Here is a 27,158-nt window from a genome sequence, read left to right on the forward strand (position 1 = left end):
ACAGAATCAGAATCCAAAGTTTGATTAAAAAGGGTAACTTCAGTAATTAAAAAGAAGGCATAAATTCAACCCCCTTCTCTAAGCCTACCACAACCTTCAATTGGTATCAAGAGCTAAGGTCTCAAGAATCAAGCTTAACCGCTTGGAGCAAAGATCCAATGGCGAACAACTTGGCCACAACCACAGTTGCCTACACCCTCATTGAAGGCCAGTCAAACAACCGGCCACCTTTCTTCAACGGAAAAAACTATGCCTACTGGAAAGAAAGGATACGACGTTAGGAGCATTACGCGCTCCTGCCCGTGTAGTAGGAATACGACGTTTAGGTGGTATCTTCCACCTAAGAATAAATGATTATATCAAATATAGGTAGGTTCAAACACAAAAAACAATGAAAACACACTTTAAAGACCTTATTTTACGAACATTCCTATAAATCCTTAGTAACATCACAACTTCTGAAAATGGGCCGGCTTCCATTTACACAATCATGATCTTACTATAGGAGAATTGCTCCTATTACATAGGAAATCCTGAGCTTTGGTACCAATTTGTCATGACCCAATCTGGCCGTGACTGGCGCTTAGGAAAATTTTTCCAAGCAAGCCTCAGAAATTGATATTACATAAAACAGAACAAATAGAATTTTCAATTATACTAAAAGACAACACATTCTGAACATCATATTTAAAACATAATCAGCATATTTACATAAAATTCTACTTTAATATTTACAGCAAGCACGGTCTATTAGTTTCATCTACTAAAATATTTACGAAATAACATACTTAAGTCACTAAAGTCAGATCCTGTTGTGTCACATGGAGCAGTTTAACAAGTCTAAAGAGTTTTAAAGCTATTTACACAAAACATCAAGTCCTTAAATAGTAAAGGGTTCACCAACACAAACAAAACTAGAGCAGAACTGATGAAGTTGGATTAGGATCAAAGCCCATATCTGAAAGAAATGAAAGAACAACAGAGTGAGTTTTGCAACTCAGTGTGTAAGCAGAGCATCTGTAGCCCCACAAGAGACAGCTGTATAATTAATAAATTCTTAGTTAACATAAATCCACCTTAATAATAGTGATAAAATTATACTAAAACACAATGATAATTAATTATAAATATCAACCATTCAAACTTCTTTATTTATAACAATATACGCGGAAGGTTATCTAATCCAGAAAAGTCAAGATAACAGACAAAAATCACACTTAGGTTGTTTTTCTTCGTGTGAGTTCTGAAACAGACATATTCCACTAGTTTTGTGGACATGAAACAGACAAGAACCATTTCATCTCATATAGTCCTGAAAATACAATTATATACTGACAATGTGCACTAAGTCTAGTACTTACTGCCGCTAGCTGCAGTTTCTGTCATAGAACTTTCCAAAATATTTTGACATACAAATTGTGAACAAGCTAAAAATTGTCAAACAAATCAATAAGTGCATCATCAATTCAATAGTAATAATTCATATAATAACTTTATCCAAATTTAATACTAAATTTACATTCAAAGTGTATACGCAAGATAATATCTACATTGTAATTTAATTTTCCAAATGACAAAATTTAGTTCAACACAAAACACTATATCTCACGTGGAATTTTTTACTGTGTAAAGTATTTAATATAACATCATGTTGACAAATAAGTTAATAAATAACGGCCAGACAAACTGACCCGGCTCACAACCCGCAACCCGAACCCGCCCAAGCCTGGAAGCCTAACCCTAAACCCGAATTTGCTCTTCTCTCCACCCTCTCTGCCCGATTGTATCATGTTGGGCGTGTTTCTTCTTCGCGCCTCGCCGTCGACAACGGAACCTTCTTGCATGGAACTGATCCTGTAATGCTTTGCTGTTGGCTTCATTGAATTCTTCCTTCCAATGGTGATCGTGTGTTCGTGGTTCCTCCGCTGCCGCTCCTGTGCCGATCGTGGTTCTGCCCAGCCAGAAATCTGGGTTGAATCCTACCCTCGAGCTTCGCCGGTGTGACGCTATTATCCATGGTGGAGTCATTCGTTGGACTTAGGGAAAACGTCAGTTGAGGTTGCCGATCCCCCTGTGCTACCAGCCTAACCCAGGCTTCAGATTCCACTCGCCCCTGTAATGGTTCATCATTTCGATCTTGTTGAAGGTTGGTTGAAGCTGAAATCTGGTTGTCTTGAATTTGATTGTGATGTTTGTTGTGAATATTGGCGAAACCGGCTTCCTTTCTGATTATGTTCCTGACCTGTACAGGCGGAGATACTGCCCAACGCCTCTGAAGCTGATTTCCTGCTGCCATCGCTGCCAGTTGGTGGGCTAAGACGTTGCCTTCGCGTGGAGTCCAAGTAGCTCTTACATTCGGCGCTTCTTCCAGCATAAGCAGAATGTCCCTGATTATTGCATCTGCTTCAGCTAAGGGCGTTCTGGCCTTGATCGCTTGAACTAGGGGTAAGCAATCTGATTCGATTATACAGTTACTTATCTGGAGATTTTTTGTGAGAATAATAGCTTCTCTATATGCTTGTGCTTCAGCTGCTAAAACTGATATTGTTTTGAATTTTGATGTTATTCCTGTAATGATGTTTCCTTGCCAGTCCCTGATTATTGCTGCTGATGCTGCGATTCCTGTTTCCCTGTGAAAGGCCGCGTCTATGTTGATTTTTACCTTGCTGCGAGGAGGAGGCCTCCAGGTGATTCTTCTCTTCTCTCCATTCCTTCCTGTTATATCATTGTTGTCTCTGTTTAGTTCCTTTGTTGCTATTATGTGTTCTGCTGCAATCTGTTGTGATTGAATTATTGTTTGTTGTGGATTGAGTTTTGTTTGCTGAAAAATGTGTTTGTTCCTTGCCTTCCAAATGCACCAACATATGCATCCTAGGTTGCACAATACTTTTTCATGTTCATTTCCTGTCTCAGCCCTGATTTTGTCCATTGTAGTCAGTAACCATTGTTCAAATGTTCTTACATTAGAAGCTTTAGGCACAATTTGAAGATTAGAACCAAACCACACCGCTCTAGTCCAAGGGCACAATAACAACATATGTTCTGTAGTCTCCTCTTGTTCTTGGCATATGCTGCATATAGGTGTTGGTATACTCCTGTGCTGATGTAAATTTGCGTTCACTGGTAGAATTCCATGCACCGCTTTCCAAAGAAACATTTTGACCTTTTTCGGAACCGGTAATCTCCAAATCCTCTTCCAAATCTCCTTCAAGTTATGGCTTGTTGAAGCTTTTCCTTGCGTTGTCTCCATCTTTGTGTCTTTCTCCTTCTTTGCTGCTTGGTATCCTGATCTGACTGAGTACTGTCCATCATTCCTATATGGCCAAATAAGATGGTCCTTCTTGTTGATCAAGCTGATGGGCGTTCTAGTTATCAGTTTAAGCTCTTCCCCATGAAAAATGTCCCTAATTTTTTGTAAATCCCAGCCCTCGCCTTCTCTTATTAGCTCGCTGACTTTCCTATGCTGAGTTTCTCCAATTCTCTTCAATTTTCCTATTCCAATCACCCAATTATCTTCCCAAATATCTATTCCTGTTCCGCTTCCTACACTCCACCTACCCTTCCTTCTAAGAAAATCTCTGCCTTCCAAGATGCTCTTCCATATCCATGATGCGTTCCTTCCTCTCCCCGCTTCCCATAGGCTGCTATTAGGATAATAAATGGCCTTTAGAATCCGGGCCCATATTGCATCTTCCTCTTTTAGGAGCCTCCAAGTTTGTTTAGCCAAGAGAGCTGTGTTTTGGCACTCAAAATCCTTAAAACCCAATCCTCCGTTCAGTTTGTTTCTAGTCATACTTGTCCAGCTCTTCCAGTGAATACTTCTATCCTTGCCTGAGTTAGTCCACCAGAATTTCGCAATTGCTGATTCGATTTTTCTGTGAAAAGACTTGGGAAATTTGATAATGTTCATGGTATAGACTGGAATCGCTTGTATAACAGCTTTTATCAAAACCTCCTTCCCCGCTTGATTTAAAAGTTTTTCTTTCCATCCTTGCATTTTATCTAAACTCTTCTCTTGTATCCATTCTAGCGCCTTGTTCTTGGATCTGCCCCATGTAGCTGGTAATCCTAAGTATTTTCCTGGTTCTTCCCACGATGCCATTCCTGTGATCTCTTCAATATTAACTCTCCTCTGAATTGATACCTGCCTTCCGAAGATCAGACCTGATTTCTGAATGTTTATTCTCTGACCTGATGCTTCTGTGTACTTGTTTAAGATCTGAATTACTTGGTAAATCTCCTCTTCTTGCGCTTCAGCAAAAATGATACAATCATCCGCGAATAATAGGTGAGTTAAGACCGGTGCAGTTGGGGCTAATTTAATTCCTGAAATGAGGTTATTAGTCAACGCCTTTTCCATCAGTATGGTAAAGCTTTCCGCTGCTAGGATAAATAGATAGGGCGATAAAGGATCTCCTTGTCTGAGTCCCCTTTGAGGGTGGATCTTGGCTGTCAATTTTCCATTGATTTTGAATCTATAAGTGGCACTCTTAACGCAACTCATCATCAGTCTCACCCATTCTCTGCTGAAGCCAAACTTTTCCAAAACCCTTTGCAAGAAATTCCATTCCAGTCTGTCATAAGCCTTGTTCATGTCCAATTTGATGGCTATGTCATTGCCTCCATTATTTCCTTTTCTGTTCAATTTGTGGAAAACTTCCTGCACAACTATTATATTATCTTGTATTAGTATGCCTTTTATAAATGCGCTCTGCACTGGAGATATGATGACATCAAGAATTCTCCTTAACCTTCCAACCAAAACCTTCGTTACAACCTTATATATGAAATTACAGCAGCTTATGGGTCTGAGATGGTTCAAGTTTTCCGGTTGCTTAACTTTGGGAATCAAAACCACAATTGTTTCTCCTATGTCTTCTGGTAACCTGCCTTTTTCAAAGATTTCCCTCACGACTCCACAGACTTCCTTACCCAAAATGTCCCAATGCTTTTGGAAAAAAAGTCCGTTTAACCCGTCTGGTCCCGGGGCCTTTAATCTTCCCGTGCTAAAAACTGCGTTCTTGATCTCCTCATCTTTTATCTCTCCCATCAATTCATCATTCATCTCTTTTGTAACCCTTGTAGGAATTTCTCTTATGCAATCTTCTATGTTCCTATCCCCTTCTGAAGTGAACAATTTGGTGAAGTGTGTTTCTACTAGCCTCATTATGTCTCTGTCTCCCTGAATCCAATGTCCAGCCTCATTTTTTAATTTGTCTATCCTATTCCTCATTCTTCTTTGTATGGTTGTTGCATGAAAGAAGGCCGTGTTTTTGTCTCCCCATTTTAGCCATTTCAACCTTGATCTTTGCCCCCAATATTTCTCTTCTTGTTTCCAAAGCTCAGTTATCTGGTTCTTCAATTTCTTTTCTTTTATCTGATCTCTGTCTGTCATATTACCCTCCTGCAGTTGATGTAGCTCTTCTTTCTTTTTTTCTAACTCTTTATCTGCTCTTTTGAACTTTCTCCTGCTCCACTCTGTCAATTCCCTTATGCATTTGCTCCTGTTTCTGTTAAACTGACTCCACCAGTTTCTGTTTTCTACTTGATGCTCCCAACTTCTTCTAATTACCTCTTCACACTCCTCATGCTCAGCCCAAAAGGCCTCAAATTTGAATTCTTTTTTTATCCGATCTCTCGGTTGTGTTTCCAAAATAAGGGCGCAGTGGTCCGAACTTATGGCCGGAGCGGCTTTTAGAATAGCATTCTGATGTATATTCAACCATTTCCAATTCACTAACACCCTATCTAGCCTTTCCCTAGTGACAAAGTTATTTCTTGGGTTACTATACCAAGTGTACCTACTCCCTTTAAGATCAATATCCATTAAAAGATTCTCATCTACAAACCTTTTAAAAGTATTCAAATAAATTCTTGGTTGTGGATGGAGACCTACCTTTTCATCTTGATTTAGAATATCATTAAAGTCCCCCAAAAACGCTTGAGGTTCTTCCCTGCTCCCATTATTAACCGTTAACTCCTGCCATAGTCTTCTTCGCTTCTGGAAGACTGGATTTCCATACACAAATACTCCCTGCCAATTCATGCCATTATTGATGTTAATACTAGCTTTAATATAGTTATCACACCACTCATAAACATTTATATTAGTATTAGACTTCCATAACAAACATAGTCCACCGGACAAGCCCCGGGGTTCTACGCAAAATAACTTATCAAAATTCAGCCTTCTTCTTATCCTATTCATTTTTTCTTGATTGGCTCTAGTTTCCATTAAAAACACTATATGCGGCCTTACTTTTTTACACAGATTAAGTAACTCAGAGACTGTCGGGATAGCCGCTATTCCCCGACAGTTCCAGCTAATGATACTCATGGCTGAGGTTGGGGCATGCTTAGGCCCGCCTCCTCAGCCATTTGTGTTCCTATAATCTGGTCAGAACCATGTTTGACTAATTGATACTCCGCTGTAGCCTTGGTTTTGAAGTTGTTTTTTGTCTTCTTGGGTTCTCTGTCTTCTTGATCCTCCTGCTCCTCCCTGTAAGTTAGCATTGGAATCTTCTCATTTTCTCGTTTCCTCTTCAAATTCAGCTTGAGCTTCAACTTTTTTGCTAGTGCTGTTTCCCAATCTGTCTGTGCTTCCTCTCCTTTCTCTTCATCTTCATCACTTGCTAGCTCAACATAATAGATGTTCTCCCCTGGCTTGACTTGTTGATCCACTTCTTTTTGTTTTGCATTCTGTGTTTCCTCAGCTGGACTTCTTAATGCATTCTTCTCTGCTTCCTCTCTGTTGGTTTCACACGCTTGTTTGGTCCACTTTCCTGCTAGCATAAGCCTTTTTAATTCTTGGCCAATGGTTTCTTTTTCTTTGTTTCCCTGGCCCATATGCCATTCTCCTATCTTATAGCTGTTCACTTCTTCCCCTTCATTTGTATATTTATTCAGCCCAATTCCATCACCCTTCCTTGCTTGCTGGTATAAGGCCCTTGTTTTAGGCCCAATTTCCCCTGTATATTCATTTGCATCTGTTTCCTTGGCTTCTTTTCTCCTTTCTTCCTTCTGGGCCTTTTGGATGTTGGCCCATTCATTCTACTCCACAAGTTTTAACAAGGAAAAAGAGTGGTTCCTTTGAGTATCTAATACCACAAACATAACAATAATAATTTTAATAAGTTAATCTTAACATCAATTAATATAATAGATCCTATATACCAAAAAATTTCAAATTCTATCTTATTCTAACCCTAAATCTTTGAATTTATTAATACACATAATTATAAACATGCTAAAAATTAAAAAATAGGTAATTATCAAGTTAAAAAGTCACTTTAATATCTTAATAATTAGTAATATTTGAATTAAAGATTATTTTTCTCTTCTTCAAACTTAGACTACTTCAAATAATTTTTGGTTAGGTTTTTTTATTTTTATTTATAAAATTTTAAATACTAACTACATTATAAAACTAACCATTACAAAATTAGCCGTTAAAAATTAGCTGTTGAATTTAATATTAATATTTTTTAATACTGAATTATTTTTAAATTTATAAATTTAAGTAATGTTATTATAAAGAAGATAGTAATTACATTAATTTTAATTAATTAAAATTTTTTTTTATCAAAGATAGGAGACTCGAACCCGTAACCTTTTAATTAAGTATGGGAAAACTACGCCATTTGAGCTATTATTCATTAGTAATTAATTAATTAATTAAGTAGAACTACAATATAAAATAAAATTAGTTCTTCTTAATAGAAAAGAGAGATACTTTAAGTTCCTATTTATTATTTATGATGCAAAAATTGATTTAGAGTTATATTTTATAACAGATGGGTCATAAATAAAGACGAGATTTACGAAAATGAATTCTCTACTGAAAATAGTCTTAACATTTTCTTTGTAATATACGTTTATTTGTTATACATTATATTAAAATCGAATTTTACACCTAATAATCTAATTGATGTAATATATTTTTGAGATTGTTTAGCAATTATATTAAAGATTTTTTTAATTTATTTTTTTAATTAATTAAACCAAATCAATTATGGTAAATATTTGTACTAGTTAATTTATTTGATTAATTTATTAGATATTAAAATAATAGATTTGCGACCAAAATAGACAAAATATTTTTAACTAATATATATGTTCTGGACAAAAGAAAACGTAACTGACAAAGTAATTAGGCCATAACCGATGTCAGGAAATAATGACAAGATTATCACAATAGTTATGCTATTAAAATCTGTAACCGTTGATTTTTGGCAATAATACGCTGTAATAAATACTAAATGCCGGAAAAATGGTAGTCCTACATAGCGAAGTTAAAAGGGAAAGACAACTACACGGAAAAAAAAAAACTTTGACCACCTGATACATTATCAACTTTAGTATTAGAATGTTTTGTAGGCTATCTACCTAACTTGATTTTGCACGCGACGAAATTGAATAATATTATCTTCTGTTCATAAATTCACTTCGAACATGAACAATATAATACCAACAATAATTAATAATACTAAAATAATTAATAATATTAAACTATCCTATCACACTTTCTCGAGTGCAACATCTATTACATTTTTCCTTTTAGCACCTTTTCTTTCTTTCTTTATCCGTTTGGTGCACAATTTATTTAAAATATATTTTAAAACAATTAATAAAGTTTATTTATCATATACCGATATACCAGACTCGATGAATAAGAAAACAAAAGGTAGGATTTAATTATGACAACTATTTAAATAAAGACAAAAATATCTTTTTATAAAGATATTTTGTAAAGATGTGACTTATTTATTTAATTATATTTTAAACAAAAGTAGCACTTTTAGAATATATCATAATCTAACCATATAATTTATCATCCAATAATAAAAAAAAAAATTTCATATGAAGATAATTATAAAATTTTTATAGTAGTATCTACCTTTAATTATATTAGTATTACTTATTACATTGCACAAGAATCATATCATTTATGTTGAAAAAAATATTAAATTATGTGTATTGAGTCAAAATCAAATCATATAAATTAAAGACTAAATTAAAATAAGAGAATTTATTTATTTAAATTGAATATAATAAATAAAAATTAATTTGGTTAAAAAAAACTTTTTTTGTCTTCTATACATAAATGACAAAAATTATAAGAATCATCTTTCTTTTATTATTTTATTTTCTTTTTCTTTTAATTTATTATTTATCTATTCTATCTATCTATCTATTTTATCTATTTTATTATAATCGAGTTTTTACATTCAATCATAAAATTTTGACGTGACATATTTTTGTGAATATTTTTTTATTTAATTTTTTAATTCATTAAATATAATTCATTACGATAAATTAATTATATCAACTAATTAATTTAATTAAATATTTAAATATCATATAATTTATTATAATTTATATCAATAAATTAATTGTAACTCATTATATCAATTCTTTTGATTCATTAATAAGGTGTATAATAAAATAGATGATTTGTTACTAATTGAATTGTCAAACAGAATAAGGCTAATTTGGGAAGATAATGGTAATGATTGGAGTGGAATTGCACATAGATTGTGGCGAAACGTTTGATATATAAAGTGTGTTAGCACTGGAATCATGAAGCAATATTATCCAAAGGTAAAGTATTATGCAGGAGAAGTACCTGTTATAGGAGGAGATTACTTTGCTTCGGAGTGTAGTGTTGGTTTGAACTTAGACATAATGCAACCCCCTGAGACTACAACATATGTGTTGTTTCCAAATACTGCTTACTTTGAGTTTCTTCCATTTAACATGAATGATGAAACCAATAACAATGTTGCTGAGGAATTGTTAGGTTCTTGGAAAAGTTTAGTTTGTGTGATATTAGATGATATGTAAGAGTAATAAAAAAAAGTTTTGATATCTTCATTCACCATCTGAAAGGAACTTGTTTTCATTTCATACTGATAAAATTGTGTAATGTAACCGAATGATAAACTGTTTGGGAGACAAGTTGATGTACATTTTCAAGAGTGTAATCAACATTATGTTTAAGAAGATTTGAGAAACAAACTAATATCCATGAAAACAATCAAAGTTTGCTCTCATCATTTGTATTCTTTCTAAAAATTGGCCTATCTAAGGCCTTAAAATACTTTTGTTGTTATAATCATATCAGAGGTACTAAGATATTGTTTCTGATATATCTTAAATAATTTTAATATTTTATTTTTCTATGCATTCTGTGGCTAATCTAGTTTCTCTTAACTTCAAAAGGCAAAAAGATGAACATGATTACAATCATAAGTTATACTGCAGAAAAGTAAATTATTCAATGCTGCTTATAAACTAAATATCATTCAATGTCACAAAACTATATTTTTGCAAGAGTGTGACAATTTCATGATTTCTTATAATCTTGGGTGGTTTATATTGACTAGCTGGTGTTCCATTTCTAATGGCTACTTCATATAACTTATCAAATGCTCCAGGCCTTAGAATGAATACCACTAAGTTCCCTACTTGACCCTTATCCTTCTCCACCTTGTACAAAGCTCCAAAGCCACTTTCAAGTGAGGAAATACACCTTTTCAATATCATTGTTGACTCTTCTAGTTTGTCCTCCATGAAATCAGATTCCTCTTGAACTTCTGCAAACACCTTCATCTGCTTTGGCTGTGATTCCTGGTCCAAGAAACTTGCAAACTCAACTATCTCTATTTTCATCATGGCACCCCTTACTGCAAGTTGAAAGTTTTCAATTGCTGAAACCAAGTCCTTCTCTGTTAGAATCTCAGCATGAGTTTTAGGTGCTCTCATCACAAATTCTACTTCTGGAGATTTGTTATAGAATCCAACAACTTTCACTACATCGCCTAACCGATAGCGATATAATCCTCTATAAGTAGTAACAACCACTTCATACATCTTCCCAACCTCTACACTGCTAAGATCCACTGTTTCATCAGCAGCATCATTGCTCTCCTCATTCATGTTAAATGGAAGAAACTCAAAGTATGCAGCCGTTGGAAGTATCACGAATCGTGTCGTCTCAGGAGGTTGCATTATGTCTAAATTTATGCCAACACAGCACTCAGAAGCAAAGTAATCTCCTCCAACAATAGGTACCTCTCCTGCATAATACTTCAGCTTTGGATAATACTGCATCATGCTTCCAGTGCAAACACACCTTATATAACGAATATTTGGCCACAATCTATAAACAATACCACCCCAATTATCATTATTACCTCTACAAATTAACCTTATTCTGTTTGACAATTCCAGTTGAGGCCCTCCAAGTGCTTTAATCACATCTTCCCTCATTGCCACATCTGAAACTTCAATACTTGGGAAGCCACATTCAAGATCATCACAAAGCTGCTCCCATTTGGACTCTAGAAGGCCAAAAGCCTTAACCAATCCTACAGCATAAGGGGTTCGAATAGCATCGATTGCTTCGAGATTCCTTACGCCGCAGAGAAGGTGGCAATACATTTGATGCTCAACAAAAGATCCAAGAAACACTTGTGGAGGGCTTGAATAGACAGCAAGTTGTTGAGGTTTGGCCTTACCACTCTGCAAAGAGTAAGAAGATGCAGCCATAACCTTGAAGCCGCATTTAGTAGTTGTGATATTGTCAGCATAGAGAAACCAAAGGATCTTGTTGATCCCTGGCCTTGGAGGAAAGAACCTGAATGCATTAGATATATCTATTATTGATTTTATGTTTATTTAGTTTGACATTAATGTAATTTTGTTATTACGATTAGATTGTATCTTGTTCTATAAATAGGTACTCCTTGTTGTCCATTCCAAGAACAGTATCTGAATATCGAGTTTATTCTCGAGTTATTATCATGAATTCTAGCATGGTATCAAAGTCATTATATCTCATAAATAGGTACTCCTCATTGTACATTCACACAGAAGCATCAGAATAATAGTATCTGAATATCAAATTTATTCTTGAGTTATTATCATGAATTGTAGCAAGGTATATAACCATTCATGTATTTTTCCTAACATTTTAAGATTTTGTAATAAGTAATTTCATGTCTCATCGAATTCTGGAAACTAGATTAGTTTACCTGTGAAGAACTGCAGTGCTGCCTCTGTGAGCAATAAAGGATGCAGCTTGGGAAAGGGTTGAATCAAAATAAGGGATCAATTTGGGCTTCATGGAGCTTGTTCCTGAGCTGATTAAAAGGACAAAAGAAAAAAGAAAAGGGTCAAATCCAACATCAAACACTGAAGGTTTTTAGTTTTTACCAACTAGAAAAAGAACAGTATTGGAACCTGTAGAAGAAGCAGAGGAGGGGATCAACAGAGAGAAGAGGAGGATCATGATGTTGTTTTCCATGTTCTGCCATTTGATTGATGTAGTCATCATAGTCATCATAGGAAGACAGAGGCACCATAGTCCTGAAAGTATTCACATCAAGATGAGAGATAAATGGTTGGAGATATTGCACGTTTGAATTGTGTTGAAGGATTGAGCGTAGAGTTTCCAACTGGTGAAACCCTGCGTTCTTGGTGTACTCTTCCACCTTCTCTATGATGGATTCCTCTTCTACCATCTTGTTTGAGACATTGTTCTCTCTGTTCTATGTATATCTTTATATGTACCTTGATCATGGTCCATAGTCTTTGACTTTGACTCATTAATGTTGGAGTTAATGTCAAGTTTCTCTAAATCAATAGCACCAATTACTAAGGTGTTGACTTCTTTGAGTAAAACTAAAACAGCAGCAACCCATGGTAATGCAAGTACCAAGTTTTGTGACTTCTTTGACTATAACCTATGTTCTATCAGAAGATTCTTTAGATATTTTTATTCTACTAATCAATATAGTTTTTGTTTATACCTTATATTTGAATTAACACTAATCAACTTTCTTTTTTTCTTTTTACACTAAAAATATTAGCCTTCTACTATTCCCCATTTGTATATTATGTTATGAAAGCAATGCGACGCTTATTAACAAAAGAAATAAATAAATAATGGTTGTTTGAGTTCACAAATCAAAATCCAAAAGCTATACAACTCCAACAAGAAATAACAAAAGAAAAATGTGTAAGACATAACATTTTGCCTCTCAATAATCTTGTAAATCTTTTGTCTTTTAGGAAACACAGATTTATACAGAACACATATGATTAGAGGATTAGGAAGCATGAACAAATTAAAACTAACTGAACTGCCCCATCTTCGAAACTATAGTTAAATTCAGCAATGATTAATGTAAGCAAATTAAAGAGAAGAAAAAGAAAAATAAGAAACTCAATCTATATCTCTCCCGTATGTGTTTTTGTTCCATATACAAGTTGATGGACTTGGCTGTGTTTTCATTCTCTGCTGCTTCTTTGTTACATTATTGTTTTCTTCTTGAAGAGGACTACTGTTTAGAATGCTATTATTTTCTTTAACCACATCAACTTTGACTATGTGATGATCTGAAGTCCCTTTGGAAGAAAGCACAAGATAGGACCCTGCTACGAACTTATATGTTGAATCTGATGATGATAATATGTAATCTACCCTTGTTCCATACTTACATGTCCCTTGCACACCTGCATTATAATTTTGAGGATTAAAGAGTTTTCAAAATTGATGAAATGTGTGTCACATAATTAAAAGCTTAAGGTATTCTTGTTTTACTTTGTCCTTTGGCAATCATCACTACAGACTCACATTCCCCTGAATAGTCCTTAGCATCCGTGTAGTGCTTACTCTTTAGATATTTCATCACTTCAACCTTTGGTGTTGGTTTTCCAATCTCTTCATAGTACTGAAAAACAAAACAAAGGGAAAAAATAATATCAATTCATACATAGGACTAACTTGACTTAAGTTTGTATCATTACTCTTAGTTTTCTGTTGAGGTATATCCTCTGGAGTTACTCGGATTGAATCAGTGATCGATTTCTAGGTTTCGCTGTAAATCTTTTCAGTTACTTCCAATTACGTAAATCAATCTCCAAATCACATTCTAAAATAGGTCATTTTCTATAACTTCTGTAATAGAAACAATGATATCTCCAATTATAATCCCTTTGGATGTAAACTAAATTGATTTATGGAATATTTTAATGAATAATTTGACTATCGTGTGACTTATTAGGAGGCCAATTTGGACATTAACCCCATTTTAATTTCTCATATTTACATTTGACTATGGATAAAACTTTAAAGCTTATGTATAAAAATATACCTTAACAATATCAGTCCATCTTTCTTGTGAGTAATCTGATTCATCAAGTGAGTTAAGCCCTCCAGCTAAGATGTGAGGCTCATCATTATTAGACTGGATTATTGCATTAATCTGCTTCATCCTCCAATTCTCATCAAGATGATCAAGATGGGTGCAGTAAAAGTTCATTTCACCAGCTTCAGGTACATCGATAGTGGCCTTCAGAACATTCCTGTTGCCAACAAAATTAGTCACATTCGCACTTGTTGCTCAATCATATTCTCTAATCTAATCTATTTCTAACCCACCAGAATTCAGAGTCTTTTGTTGTTGTATTTTGTTTAATCATTTCCACTAATATTCCCATGATCATATTCTTTAGTAGATGGTCAATGCTCAATGCCAAGAAGCTGGCTTTGGAGTGAAGTAAGACAAGTTTCTTGCTTCAATTGTAGCAAGAAGAGTTTGTAATATTCTTACTCTTCTTTAAGATTAGGCAAGGTCGATATCTACCTACTTCTTCAAATGGCACCCTTCATTGCCAAACTAAATTATGCTCCTTGTAGTGAGGCAGCATTCTTTGTGGAAAAATGAGAATAAGTATAGGAAAACAATGTTATTAACATTAATTAATTGTTTTAATTATGAAATTTTTTTTTAACTTTAAATTTTTTAGTGGAGGATTTATAATTAGAATTTCGGTTTAAATATAAAATTCAGAATTTAGAATTTAAGATACAAAAATTATTTCAAAAAAATTAACTCTGTAATTATACTTATGATTATTTAGCCTTCAAAGTAGCATGTAACTAATAAGTTAATCCTCACTTTGAGTGAGTTTATCAAATAGGACCAATTTTTTTAATGCCATAGGATAATTATTAATTCTTGAGGCTGTCTTATTAGCAAACTAATCTTCGAACAACAATCAGAATGGCAGTTTATTAATTGAGAAGTGGTTACAATAATGTGAAGGAATCAGACAGCGCTCATTAGCCAGAACCAACCCAAAATTGTGGTACGGAGGAGAAAAAATAAAATAAGCACTGAATCGGTCTAAAAAGTGTTGGTAATAAATTATTGTACCTATAAATGTGTTCACAAGAATGTTGAGAATAGCGGAAAACAAAATTAAAATATCTAAAAGGCGTGGAAAAGAAACAAGTTTAGAGGGTTAGGTGTGGGATCCATCCCTGCCTCGCTGCATACAGCTTCGAAAACCATTACATTACTACGACAATTAGAAAAACAAATTAATCATAATCTACTTCTAGCTGCCTTTTATTATTATTTTCTTTTTGTAGATTTTATGATTGGATACTTTTATGGGAAAAGATAAGTGAACCTAACTTTTTTTCTCCTTCTCCGCTATGCTTAGATATGGCACAGGGCCATGAAGAAGCTTCAACGAAGTACACTCAAGCTAAGAAACCGTAGAAAGGCGCACAACAAATATATATATATGAGAAATTTTAAGTGATCCAACAATTTTTTTTATTTTTGTCTTATATTTAAATCGTTAAAAAATAATTATTATGTACATATATAAATATATGCATTATTCTATTTAATTTTTTGTTTTTACATTAAAAATATTTAATTATAATATACGCACGTCAAAATTAATCATTAAAATTAATTATTAATATAAAATATATATTAAAAATAAATTAATTTATATATTTATTTATACATAAATTTATTATTAGCTAATTTAATTTTAACGTGTAAATAACATTTTTTAAAAATATTATGCTGTAAGATTTTGTGAACTAACCTGAAATCGGTGTGGTCGAAGAGTTTCTGAACGTTGGATCGTTTGATGGGCCACCTGGACAAAACGGCGTTGCCGTATTCAGGAGCCCAGCTATCAGCAAAGACGTAGTTCATGCCCAAAGCTTTGGCCAAATCCGACAATGGCTTCATGTCGTTTTGTTCGTCCGCCTTCACATCCTGCAAAGCCAAAACGTCAGCGTCCAACTCCCTCAGAACCTCCAGCACCGTCTTCCGGCTCTTTATTCCGTACACATCATTCCCTTCCACGCCGGAGAAGCTGTTGCACTGTCTCATCACCACGCTTCTCCATCGCCAAGAAGACCCTCCTCCTTCTCTCTCGTGCTCCGAGAAGCTCGACTGTCTGCTTCTCAGAAGCGAAATCTCGTTATCTGGTAGGTTGATGGAAACTCTCAGCTTCGATTGACGTTCCGGTGGTGGAACAACCGAAGTTATTGGGTGAAGAGGAGAGTGCTTGAGAATGCTTTTGGGTTTGAGATCACAGCGCGCGTTTTGTTCTTCGTCGTTGTTGGTGGGGACCGCTGGTGCCATGGAGAAGAGTGCGGCGTTGAAGGTTGCTACGCGGATTGGTTTCTGCGGTTTCTTGTTTGGGTGAACCAATGCTGATGAACAAGTGCTGGTGGTTAGGGTGCTTTTGTTTCGGTTCGATTTGCGGAAACGGCGCCGTTTTGGCCACCGGAGGTGCGAACAGAGACGGCAGAGGAGCTTGATCATGTTTTGATTGCTTGCTTGGAGAATAACATCCACTTCCTCTGCTTTTCAAGTTTCTCTGTGTTGGCATTTTTTTCTCATCATCGGATAAGTAGTACAATTATGGAAGGAAAAATAATACAAAATTTATTTCTACATTAAAATTATTTACTAAAAATCTATCTTAATAGTTAATTTTAAAATATACCTACACAATTGAAAATAATAATGGATTATAATATTATATGTGTCATAGTTTAGATTAGATTAGAATATAGATATGGTGCTATCTAGTTGTGTTGTGTCTTTAGGCTCCGGTCGACTCATGAAGGGTGGGTGTCTTTCCTGGAAAATGAGCTTTTGACACGTGGCACTCTATACAAATAATTTAAACAAATATATTAATATAAAATATATATTAAAAATAAATTAAAATACATATCTATTTATATTAATATTTTGATGTATATCTAATATTTGAAAAAATATATTTTAGATAATTTAATATATTTGTTTAAATTATCTAACATAATATATATTAATATATTAATTATTATTTTCATATAAAAGGGTTTTTAGATGAGTAATTATCTTAGAAACATGATTCATTTAAACAGATTATTTTAGTCTCTAACTAAATTTATTTGATATTTAATTATTGATTGAATACTTTTTGTTTGTGAATTTGATATTAATTTAGGTTGTATTATTAAGTAATAGTAAAAAGTTGGTGAAGGGGATTGACATTGCCCCTTTAGTCCATAGCATTTGGTAGGGTCAATTGGGAGATTCCACTATTAAGAAGAGAAACAAAAGGAAAATGAAAGAACATAAATTTGGCATGGCATATTATTGCGGTTGCCACTATCAGACCCCAACTGCTCCGATCCAGAAAGAAATAAAGAAAAGATGGTTGTTTATTGGATGCTCTCCTGTCCTTTACCCTTCAACTCAGGTAACAACTTACAAGGACATTATTTATGCTCTTATTCAACTCCTCATAGTGCATTTTCACTTCAGCACCAATACTCTTTTTTTTGTTTTCATTACTTCTAGTTTTTTTTTAAGTTAAAAGTAAGATTCGAAAGTGAGAAGGAAGAAACTATATTGTTTGAATTATAACTCGTTTTAATTTTATTAATACTAAAAATGTTATAATTAAGTGTTTTTTTTTATTAAGATAGTAGAATAGTGAATGAAGCGAAGCAAATAGCAGTAGTTAGTACGATTATTATAATAAAATAAATTGGGCAACAACTCTGATCTGCTCTTGATTGAGTATTGACCAGTGAGATTCTTGTTTGGAACGCCACGTCACTTGAAACCCGGCGTACCCATCTCCCATGACATGAAATGAAATGAAAATTCCCATTCAACGTGACTTGTAAATTGTAATGTGGGTGGCCTAGGAACCCTCATCCAAATTCTACATCTTCTCAAAACACAAAACCATCTGCTGATCTGCACTACCTATGTATAAATATAATGCCAATGCAATCATAAATTTATGATTATTATTTCAATAATTAACATTGAAAGGTTACATTACTCTCGATGTTATTACAATATTATTTTCATATGTAGATGTAGATAATATCTATATGCGAGTTGAATGTTAAGATTTACCTCATTCATCAATTAGTTGAAGTTCATTGATGACTGATGAGTTTAGATCACTATTAATTAGAATAACAAAAATATTATATACATGTTAAAATCAATTACCATATATTAGAAGGTAGCTAGATACTATTATGAAAATTTTATAATTATTTTTATATAAAAATATTTTCTTTTAATCTTTGGATGAAGGATTGTATGGTTAGATTTTGATATGTTATAAAAATGTTATTTTTATTTAAAATGTTGCTGATTGATTTTGATACCTAATTTTAATACACACCTACATAATTATTAAAATAATTACTAGTTTTCTCTCAATATATTAAAATACATATTATTAGATATGCACAATATAATAAGATAAGATATGCCTCTTATTGTTTTTTATTTTGGCAATATAATATTTAATCCCCCTTTTTAATCATTTTATGTACTGATTGATATGATTTTATTGGCATACAGAGCCGTATATATGAATATGATGATATACCTATTAGTACAGTATAAACATTCACAATTTCACGTCTAGAACGTGACAATTGGCAATATTATTGAAAAGTATAATACAATAATCTAATAATAATGAGACTTAATCCAAGAATTATATGAAATTGTTTCATTCAACCATGTTATTGTCATACTCAATTGTTTGACTTGTAGGTGATGTATCGAAAACCTTAAAATTAAACGAGTGAAAATAATACCACTAGCCAGTATTATTATAACAAGAACAGGTCATACGTAAAATGTAACATGAATCATAACATATATTTTCACCTATTTATTAATATATTTATTTTGATAATGTAATTGTCACTTTATGTAGAAACAATTGTGGAAAAAAAAGGAGCAATGAATCAGAGCCCAACAGGCTGATGAGTATGTATGTCAGCCTGAATAACATAATTGGAAATTGGTAATTAATTAATTAATTTAAAGGAAATAATGTCCCTATTATCCACGAATAGTTAATGATGATCCATAAATAAAGAGACACTAAATGAGAAGTGTATGTTTATTGCTGTAGATCAATACGTGGGGCTACTTGGATTTGATGTATCAAATAGATGCCAATTGCATAAATTTGGTGTTAACAGCCCAGAAAGATATATACTTATTGACAAGCTTTTTATTCCTTCTTGATTGTCACATACTGGGATATCATATTTTAATTACTCAGGTCGTTGGATGTTCCTTTCATATAGTTTCATTACACCATTATTAATAATAACAAGTTATGGGAGATAATAATTCTGCATATTCTTATGATAGTGACAGAATTTAAGGGGGGAAAAGTTGCCAAATTAATTTTAATTTGCAACAACGCTAAGAAATAAATATGAAATAAATAACGAATCAACAGGTCACTTAGATTGTTTTAGCCAAGGACAGTACAATTTCGAACCTTAAGAACTTGAGTTTCAAAATGATTGAAAGTAGCACTTTATTAGAATAGAATATTGTCATCCACAATTATTAGAATAGAATTACACTCAATGATTGTTCTGAAAGGGAATAATTTCCATGTCAATTGCCAAATAAAACTGTCACTTTATTATTACTATTATCATAATTATTATTTTTCCAGCTGAAAGTCTCAAACTTGAAAGAGAGGTAGTTGGATACCCATGTTATGCAGAGAGCATTCATGACTTTAGCTCATTGATCTTATCCTATCCGAATCATGGACAGAGCTTTTGTCTATGAATTAAGGCTACAATTACAGCTAATGAAGCTACATAATTGGTAAAGAGGACCATTAATGATTAAGGAAGAAGCATGATTGAAGTACACAAAGGCTATAGAGAACCCAAAACTCTGCTTGGTTTTCATAACTCGTGTGCCTTGTGCTCATAAATTTAATATAATATAAAAATGGTTGCAATAATAGGGTCCATTTTTTTATATGAAGGATAGAGAAATATGGAGTTGTATTTGTTGTGTTAGTTATTTGAGAACGTGTTTGATATCCCACCATAGCAGACATCTGAATATAATGGGTCCAAGCTAAGAGATCATATATAAAACATAAAATAAAACATTGTGCAAATGTGGGGCTATTAGAATTTAAAGAATAGTTCTGAAATTTATCAAAAGGTAAAACAAAACCGTCGACAGCAGGGTTCGAACCTGCGCGGGCAAAGCCCAACAGATTTCAAATCTGTCTCCTTAACCACTCGGACATATCGACTACATATGAACCTCAACTACTATACATTTATATCATAGTTTTGTTTTAATGCAAATCAGTGAATAATGTTTGGTATTTTGCTTATAGAAAAATTACTATTTTTAGTTATAAAAATTCAAAATGTCAATAAATTTATATCTGAATAAATATGTTTGATTTTATATGCATAGAAAATAAAAAATTAATATTCTTACTTATGAGAGTTTAAAATATTGACTGAGGAGTATTTTTATTACACGTAAATTATTTTTGGGTATGAAATTAAATTTCATTATTTATATTAAAATTTGTTAACATACTAAATTTTCATATGAAAAAAATAGTAATTTAATCTTTACAAACTAAATTTTTCAAATCTAATATATGGGTATATTAAATATTAGAAATATTAAATAAGTAACTATTTTTTTAACCAAATCCAATCAAATCATATGTTATATATGTGTATTTTTTTGTACATTCTTTTCTTTTGTTTTTCTTCTTTAGATTTGAATTTTTTTCCTTTTTTTATTATGATTATCATCGTTATTATTTCTTCCTCTTTCATAATTATTAACTTGTTACCAGGGACGGACTTAGAGAGGGCGAGTAATGACTTTGATCCCAAAATTTTAAAAAATTATATTTATATATGAGATATGTGTTTAAAAAAAATTATATAATTTATTAGTAGTTTTATATGTATTATTTTTTATTATGTAATAAATTTATGTCTTAATTTTTTAATTTACTAATATTTTTCACTTAAGTAATTTAATATCATAGCCTCAAGTCTTTATATTTTTTTAAATTAGTTGTTATATAATAATCTCTATATTTATTTTTATAAAAATTATTTATTTTTTTATATTAACATATTTAGCATTTATTTTATTACATTATGTAATAATATATTTTGGTAATCACATTATGTACTTTAAATATTCTTTTAATGTAAAAAATATTCATTTTTCTTCTAAATTTACGTTGTTAAAAGAAAATTTTTTATAAAGATATTTTATATCTTGTATTTTATAAGGGTATTGTGTCTTTCAAATAATTAATAATTTATAATTTATTTTCAAATTTTTTAAAATTTTTGAAAGAATTAATTTTAATTAATAAAATATGTGATAATTTTTAACTAAACACGCTATAAATTATTGTACTTTATAATTTTATAATGCACTATTGATATTGTTATATTTTTTTATGTAACTATCATATTAAAAATAAAATTATGAAAAAAATTTATAATTATATTTTTTTTGATAAATTTTTTAAAAAACTAACTCTAATAACTATATATTAATTATTTTTATGAAATAAAAAAATTATCTAAAATTCGACTCCTCCATATTAAAGTTTTTAGATTGTTCCTGGTTGTTATCATTATCGTCATCTTTTTCTTTTTTTTATATATATATATTCAGTAAAATTAATGAACATACAAATTTAAGTATACAAAAAAAAATTTAGAATATTGACTCCAACAAAATACATTCAAAGCATCAAATATTATTAGAATTTAATAAAAAATTATTAGATAAAAATTAAGAATTTGGTATAGAAAAAAAAACAGCAGGTTCTAATATGTATAGCAAAATTTTTTAAATTATATGTAAAAGATTATTGTTATATTAATTTTTAGACTATATGCAAAAAATTATGTACTATGTAAAAAAAAAAAAAAAATTTGTACATATAACATAATTGATTAAATATTAATCTTTTAATTACATACTGGTCATTCAAACATCAGATTACATAAAACATTTCTCAAGTATAATAGTTTAAAATCACATTAGTATTACACTATTACTTATAAATCCATAATATAAAAACGAAGATAATAATTTATTGAGTTAATTAAATGGGTAAAAGAAAAGGGTAGGAACACCGCCAAGCTTCCACCACCTCCACCAAATTCTTATCTTGTCAAATTTTTCCGATGAACACTCTCTTCTCACCCCCTTCAACCATTTCGGGCCTTCCCCATGTGAATACAAATCTTCCTAGGTTCCATTCCACCATCAGAACCACCTTCTTCCCTCAGCAGCAGCCGCACTCTCTGCTCCGCGGCACGCTCTCTGCACGTGCCACTTCCGATGAGGTAGACACACGCTTACAAACACTGGATGGTGAATCCCAATCCCCACTCTCAGAGGAGCAGCTCAAATTGGAATCCGATGCTACCGAAGGAACCACTACCACTACCACTTCCACTTCCACTTCTTCTTCTGCTCCCATCGACAAGGAGCTTAAAAAGGTTACTTCCCGCATCCTTTAATTTAATATCTAAACACAGTTCTTTAAGGATGCCCATTTCGTAAAAAGTATTTCTTTCTTAAAGATTTTTGCGTATAATAGTGATGAATTCCCAAAGTTTGAAACTTTGCATGTGGGCATTGGTACGTGTCTAATTTTGAGTTTGGAGATTGAAAAGGTCCATCCTCCTTGCTGAATTCTGGATTTGGACAAGTGTCTAATGTTGCAAGTTGATTTTCTGATTTGAGATTATGCACTTGAAAGTATAATGTAGTGGGTAATTTAGAGTGCCAAATTATAATTTGAATATTGTATGCTAAATTCTTTTCTTTTTTTATTTTATTTTTTTTATTTTTTATTTTTGTGTGTGTGTGTTATACATTACAGGTAGCTCAGAAGACAGCAGCTACCTTTGCACCAAGGGCTTCCACGGCTACAAAGAATCCTGCGGTGCCTGGAACTGCATTGTACACTGTTTTTGAGGTTCAAGGTTATGTATCAATGTTGTTGGGAGGAGCTTTGTCTTTCAATCTGATATTCCCTTCAAACGAACCTGACATTTGGAGATTAATGGGAATGTGGTCCATTTGGATGTTCAGTAAGTTTATACTTACCTACCAATCTAGTAACTTGGATTTGAAATCACATGCTATTGCCAATCAGCACTAAAACTTCTCTGATAAACACAACAATCCATTTATGCAGCAATTCCTTCTCTACGAGCTAGGGACTGCTCAAAGAATGAGAAGGAAGCTCTCAACTATCTTTTTCTCCTCATCCCATTGATCAATGTTATAATCCCATTCTTTTGGAAGTCCTTTGCTGTTGTTTGGTCGGCAGATACAATAGCCTTCTTTGGAATGTATGCCTGGAAGGTAACTATACTTTCTTGTTATCCATTTTTGCTCTTAGCTTTCTGTTTCTCACATATAGTTATCTAAAGAACATTACTTGCAGTTTGGGTGGTTGCAGAAAACAGACTAGGAAACCAAGTAGACAGTCAACTGTTACCAAGGCATTTTTGGTCTCTTGTTTCTCTCTTGGAATTATTTTTTTTTACACACAATAAAAGACATGCAACATTTCTTGCAAGAAATTCTGTATTAAAACATCTTCTGGATATACTAAAAGGAGCTAGACACATCCTTATAGTTGTTTCCCATTATCAAATGAATATGTATATGATATAGGCTCTTTCAAACATTTTGCTACTTTGTCATCTCATTGCACTTTGAACCTACAAGGCTACAAATAGAAAATTGCAATGTTACCGACAACAATCTAGAAGTAATATGACACGATTTTATTTTATTAGTCAGTCAATGAATGTAATATGTTGTTGCATCAGCGAGATTTTCGATGGCTGTACCCATGGCTGTAAAGTATTTTCTTGACTTGTAAGGAAACTTAAACACTACGAGCTCGGTTTATTGCTGTGAAACAATTAAGGTCAAAATATTAATGTTAACAATTGAAAAGAAAATTTTAAAAAAAATGCAACTCGTCTTCCCAATTTATTGGGACTCCGTATATTTTACAACTATTTAATTGTTGTCTAAAATCAACCATTCAATAACGTCAACTAAATTGGGTAAAGAGTGTACATTGCAACGATTTTTTCTCTTTTACCCATATGCAGAGGAAAAAATAGATAATGAAACTAGGAGACCTACAGTTCAACCATGATGTTACAAACTACCTCTTCTTTTTACTTGAGCTTCTCCTTTCAGCCTCTTTTTCAGCAACCAGAACATAGAACTCCGAACCAAGCATATCATGTATATCAAGATTTAGCGAAAGGCTTAAATCAATAACTCCCTTGATGATTTCTAATGTCATATTGAAACCCAAAGTAGATAATACTCTAATAGCATTAGCAGCCCTGCATATGTATTTTCTTGTCTCCAATGCCGTATAATTTTTCTCTTGTTCTTCAAGGCTTGCTGAATTTCTATTGGAATGGTTCACTTGATCTTCTACCATGTCATCTTTGGCTTCAACATGTTCTCCAACCCATATGAATCCATTACATCCAAGTATCAAATCAACACCATATTGCTCAAGATGATGATAATGTTGCTTTTGCCTCTTAACTAAGTAAGGTGGGACTGTTAGCAGTTGACCTCTGTTCAGCTGACAGACAAATGTAAGCAATTAGCATCAGCATCAGCAACAACAATAAAGCCATTAGTAATGTAAGAAAATTTAAGGATATAATTTCAATATGTATTTTACACAACCTGAATATATTACATACAATCTATTCTATATAATCACCGATAGTACCATGGCAACCAAAATTTTATTCTCCCTCATTCAAAGTCATTTGCATTACAAGACATTTTAATCATTAACAGGCAGTTGGAAGTATAATTTTATATTTGTCAACATTGGCCATCTCCATATACATTTACTTTTCTTTACCATCTCCTACTCTGTAACCGGCTAATACTTTTTGAGAGGAAACAAGAAGCAAAATGATTTACAAAGTTTCCCAAGTACGAACAACAAACCTTCCCATATTTCTGACTTCTTGCCTGAAGATGTAAGCCATCACGCTGGAAACCACGAACTTCAGCCTGTAATCATGTAAATAATTTAGAACTTTAATCAACTGATCCTTCACCGAATGCAAGCCATTTTTGACATAAATAATAAAATCGTACTTACACAAACAACATCCTTCTCTTCAAAAATTGAACGCATATTTAGTTCATCCACAGCTGTCCGCCGTCTCTAGAAGAAGAAAAGAATCACTTCAAATGAGGGGTATTCAAGCTTATGTGAGGCAGAAAAGGCAATAGAAAAAAATATCTTAAGGATCAAAATATTGAAGTTAAAAACCTGCATCTGATAACTATAACTGTTTTGCAACTGACAGTTGAACCCCTGACCTTAACTATTTCTTTGACCACAATTAATTTTTCTTTACACAAATTACATCTCAAATCTTTTTGCAATACAACCAACATATTATGAGGCTAGACGGCACCAAAAATCAGATGATCAAGCTTAATATTAGTTATAAGCTGCCCGAAGGACCCAAGCGCATCCCAAAGGCCCAGGTCAGTTCGATAATAAGGGAAAAAAACTGCAGAAATCAGTGTAGTACAAAACTAACAATCATTAAATATTGAATAACCATAATCATTATGAACCGCCTATACATAGACAACATTGTAACAAGTGGAAACAACAGTTCTATTGCAGATATTGATAAATATACGACTTATCAAAGTAGTTTTTTACAATTAGTTAAGGCTTAATCTGCTAGTTAGCAAGCTATGCAGAAACTTTTCCAATAAAGAATCAGAAATTCATGCAATACCTGGACACCATCAGGCATATTCATAGAAGAAAGCATCAAAACTGCATCTTGACTGTAATTTATCTCCAACCTCCAACGCTTTTGAGAAACCTAGACAATAATCCAATCGATAAATATGCATGAAATACTTCCACAGCCACACCAGATATGAAACTATGAACAGGAACTACGAAGCAGTTTCTTCCCTACCTCGACAACACGTCCAATGACGATGTCTCCAACTTCGGGTTTGTACCTGCAATTTGCTCAATTCAACTACCGAATAAGAGAAGAAAAGGAGATCGGCGAGTAGAGAAGCTGAGAGATAAGGTGTTCGGGATTTACGGTTTACCTGGATCGCAGGGCGCGGACATAGACGAGCTTATTGACGCGCTCAACTACGCCGCAGAGGGTGGCAACGAGGTCGCCGTTGATGTCTGCGGTTCCGTGGCCCTTGAGGACGCCTTCCTCGTGGTTAACGGAAATGGAATCGGCGACGGTGACGGAGGCATCGGAGTTGACCTTGGAGGAGAGTGACTCCAGCTGCTGCAGAGCGTTCTGGAGACGAACCTTCTGAGTTTGGGTCAACGGTAACTGTAATCCTCTCATCTCTCTCTTTCTCTTTCTCAATGGAAGGAGGGAACAAGATTGAAAACCATAACAAATAATTTTATTCTTATATTTTTAATAAAAAGAGAAAACATATTAATTAGTTAACTTTTTTATATATATATATATATATACCTTTGATGTAAATCAAATTCTATCAATTTTTTGAGTTTATATATCCATTTTAAAGAGTTTTTAAAGGAAAATTTTCATACACTTAATCTTATCCATATTTTTTCTTAAGATAGAAATAATCACGTTATATCAAAGTCTTTGTGTCAATAACCAATTTGAATTATTGAAATAGTCAATTTACTTCTGTTTAAATAAACATGAGGAAATCCACTACATTAATCGATAAATTCTATTTAAGAATTTAGTTATTTAGATCCGGAACAAGCCAACAATCATTGACATTTTTCTTCTTTTTTATTTTTTGGTCAGGACAATCATTGACCTTTTAACTTAAGATATGGTGCAAAACTTAAAAAAAAAACAGTGTATGTGCTAATCCATTTATATTGGGCCTCAGCCTTACTGGACTTCATCATTAACTCAG

General features: G+C 32.9%; 5 protein-coding genes and 1 non-coding gene across 7 annotated transcripts; 1 reads left to right on the forward strand and 5 right to left on the reverse strand.

Moving 5' to 3' along the window:
* Positions 1 to 1,876: 1,876 nt before the first annotated feature.
* LOC107492746 (uncharacterized) lies at positions 1,877 to 6,046 on the reverse strand. Its single transcript, XM_016113804.1, has one exon. It carries the CDS (start codon positions 6,044 to 6,046, stop codon positions 1,877 to 1,879), a length of 4,170 nt encoding a protein of 1,389 aa, XP_015969290.1.
* A 4,219-nt stretch (positions 6,047 to 10,265) lies between these two features.
* On the reverse strand, positions 10,266 to 12,623 carry LOC107492848 (probable indole-3-acetic acid-amido synthetase GH3.6). Of its 2 annotated transcripts, none has more exons than XM_016113898.3 (3): positions 12,244 to 12,361; positions 12,036 to 12,138; positions 10,266 to 11,638 (listed from the first exon to the last, which is right to left on the reverse strand). In XM_016113898.3, exons 1-3 carry the CDS (start codon positions 12,344 to 12,346, stop codon positions 10,294 to 10,296), a joined length of 1,551 nt encoding a protein of 516 aa, XP_015969384.1. In that variant the 5' UTR covers positions 12,347 to 12,361; the 3' UTR covers positions 10,266 to 10,293. The 2 variants fall into 2 exon arrangements, with proteins under 2 accessions (XP_015969384.1, XP_015969383.1); XM_016113897.3 differs by having other exon boundaries at positions 10,267 to 11,638; positions 12,036 to 12,143; positions 12,244 to 12,623.
* A 399-nt stretch (positions 12,624 to 13,022) lies between these two features.
* LOC107492847 (uncharacterized) lies at positions 13,023 to 16,743 on the reverse strand. Its single transcript, XM_016113896.3, has 4 exons — positions 15,916 to 16,743; positions 14,160 to 14,370; positions 13,607 to 13,736; positions 13,023 to 13,518 (listed from the first exon to the last, which is right to left on the reverse strand). The coding sequence occupies exons 1-4, from the start codon at positions 16,644 to 16,646 to the stop codon at positions 13,229 to 13,231; spliced, it is 1,362 nt and encodes a 453-aa protein (XP_015969382.1). The 5' UTR covers positions 16,647 to 16,743; the 3' UTR covers positions 13,023 to 13,228.
* A 3,611-nt stretch (positions 16,744 to 20,354) lies between these two features.
* TRNAS-UGA (transfer RNA serine (anticodon UGA)) lies at positions 20,355 to 20,436 on the reverse strand. The gene has a single exon. It is a non-coding gene; the product is annotated as a tRNA-Ser (tRNA).
* Positions 20,437 to 22,275: 1,839 nt separating this feature from the next.
* LOC107492846 (protein RESISTANCE TO PHYTOPHTHORA 1, chloroplastic) lies at positions 22,276 to 23,894 on the forward strand. Its single transcript, XM_016113895.3, has 4 exons — positions 22,276 to 22,684; positions 23,071 to 23,281; positions 23,389 to 23,558; positions 23,641 to 23,894. The coding sequence occupies exons 1-4, from the start codon at positions 22,367 to 22,369 to the stop codon at positions 23,665 to 23,667; spliced, it is 726 nt and encodes a 241-aa protein (XP_015969381.1). The 5' UTR covers positions 22,276 to 22,366; the 3' UTR covers positions 23,668 to 23,894.
* Positions 23,895 to 24,213: 319 nt separating this feature from the next.
* LOC107492845 (exosome complex component RRP4 homolog) lies at positions 24,214 to 26,645 on the reverse strand. Its single transcript, XM_016113894.3, has 6 exons — positions 26,343 to 26,645; positions 26,201 to 26,246; positions 26,012 to 26,101; positions 25,354 to 25,419; positions 25,197 to 25,262; positions 24,214 to 24,816 (listed from the first exon to the last, which is right to left on the reverse strand). Exons 1-6 carry the CDS (start codon positions 26,597 to 26,599, stop codon positions 24,379 to 24,381), a joined length of 963 nt encoding a protein of 320 aa, XP_015969380.1. The 5' UTR covers positions 26,600 to 26,645; the 3' UTR covers positions 24,214 to 24,378.
* Between the last annotated feature and the right edge of the window lie 513 nt (positions 26,646 to 27,158).

The sequence above is a fragment of the Arachis duranensis genome, chromosome 6, assembly GCF_000817695.3.
Source record: "Arachis duranensis cultivar V14167 chromosome 6, aradu.V14167.gnm2.J7QH, whole genome shotgun sequence".
NCBI classification, from domain to species: Eukaryota; Viridiplantae; Streptophyta; class Magnoliopsida; order Fabales; family Fabaceae; genus Arachis; species Arachis duranensis.

Excerpts from the sequence above, each read along its gene's own strand:
- LOC107492746 (XM_016113804.1), bottom strand. The coding sequence starts at position 6,046 with ATGAATTGGCAGGGAGTATTTGTGTATGGAAATCCAGTCTTCCAGAAG.
- LOC107492848 (XM_016113897.3), bottom strand. The coding sequence starts at position 12,524 with ATGGTAGAAGAGGAATCCATCATAGAGAAGGTGGAAGAGTACACCAAG. Across the intron at positions 12,144-12,243 it reads CTCCTCTGCTTCTTCTACAG|CTCAGGAACAAGCTCCATGA; the intron begins GTTCCAATACTG and ends CCTTTTAATCAG. Across the intron at positions 11,639-12,035 it reads AGCACTGCAGTTCTTCACAG|GTTCTTTCCTCCAAGGCCAG; the intron begins GTAAACTAATCT and ends TAATGCATTCAG.
- LOC107492847 (XM_016113896.3), bottom strand. The coding sequence starts at position 16,646 with ATGATCAAGCTCCTCTGCCGTCTCTGTTCGCACCTCCGGTGGCCAAAA. Across the intron at positions 14,371-15,915 it reads TTCGACCACACCGATTTCAG|GAATGTTCTGAAGGCCACTA; the intron begins GTTAGTTCACAA and ends TGTTGGCAACAG. Across the intron at positions 13,519-13,606 it reads GATGATTGCCAAAGGACAAA|GTGTGCAAGGGACATGTAAG; the intron begins GTAAAACAAGAA and ends ATTATAATGCAG.
- LOC107492846 (XM_016113895.3), top strand. The coding sequence starts at position 22,367 with ATGAACACTCTCTTCTCACCCCCTTCAACCATTTCGGGCCTTCCCCAT. Across the intron at positions 22,685-23,070 it reads TCGACAAGGAGCTTAAAAAG|GTAGCTCAGAAGACAGCAGC; the intron begins GTTACTTCCCGC and ends TATACATTACAG. Across the intron at positions 23,559-23,640 it reads TTGGAATGTATGCCTGGAAG|TTTGGGTGGTTGCAGAAAAC; the intron begins GTAACTATACTT and ends CATTACTTGCAG.
- LOC107492845 (XM_016113894.3), bottom strand. The coding sequence starts at position 26,599 with ATGAGAGGATTACAGTTACCGTTGACCCAAACTCAGAAGGTTCGTCTC. Across the intron at positions 26,247-26,342 it reads GTCCGCGCCCTGCGATCCAG|GTACAAACCCGAAGTTGGAG; the intron begins GTAAACCGTAAA and ends AGCAAATTGCAG. Across the intron at positions 25,263-25,353 it reads AAGAGAAGGATGTTGTTTGT|GCTGAAGTTCGTGGTTTCCA; the intron begins GTAAGTACGATT and ends ACATGATTACAG.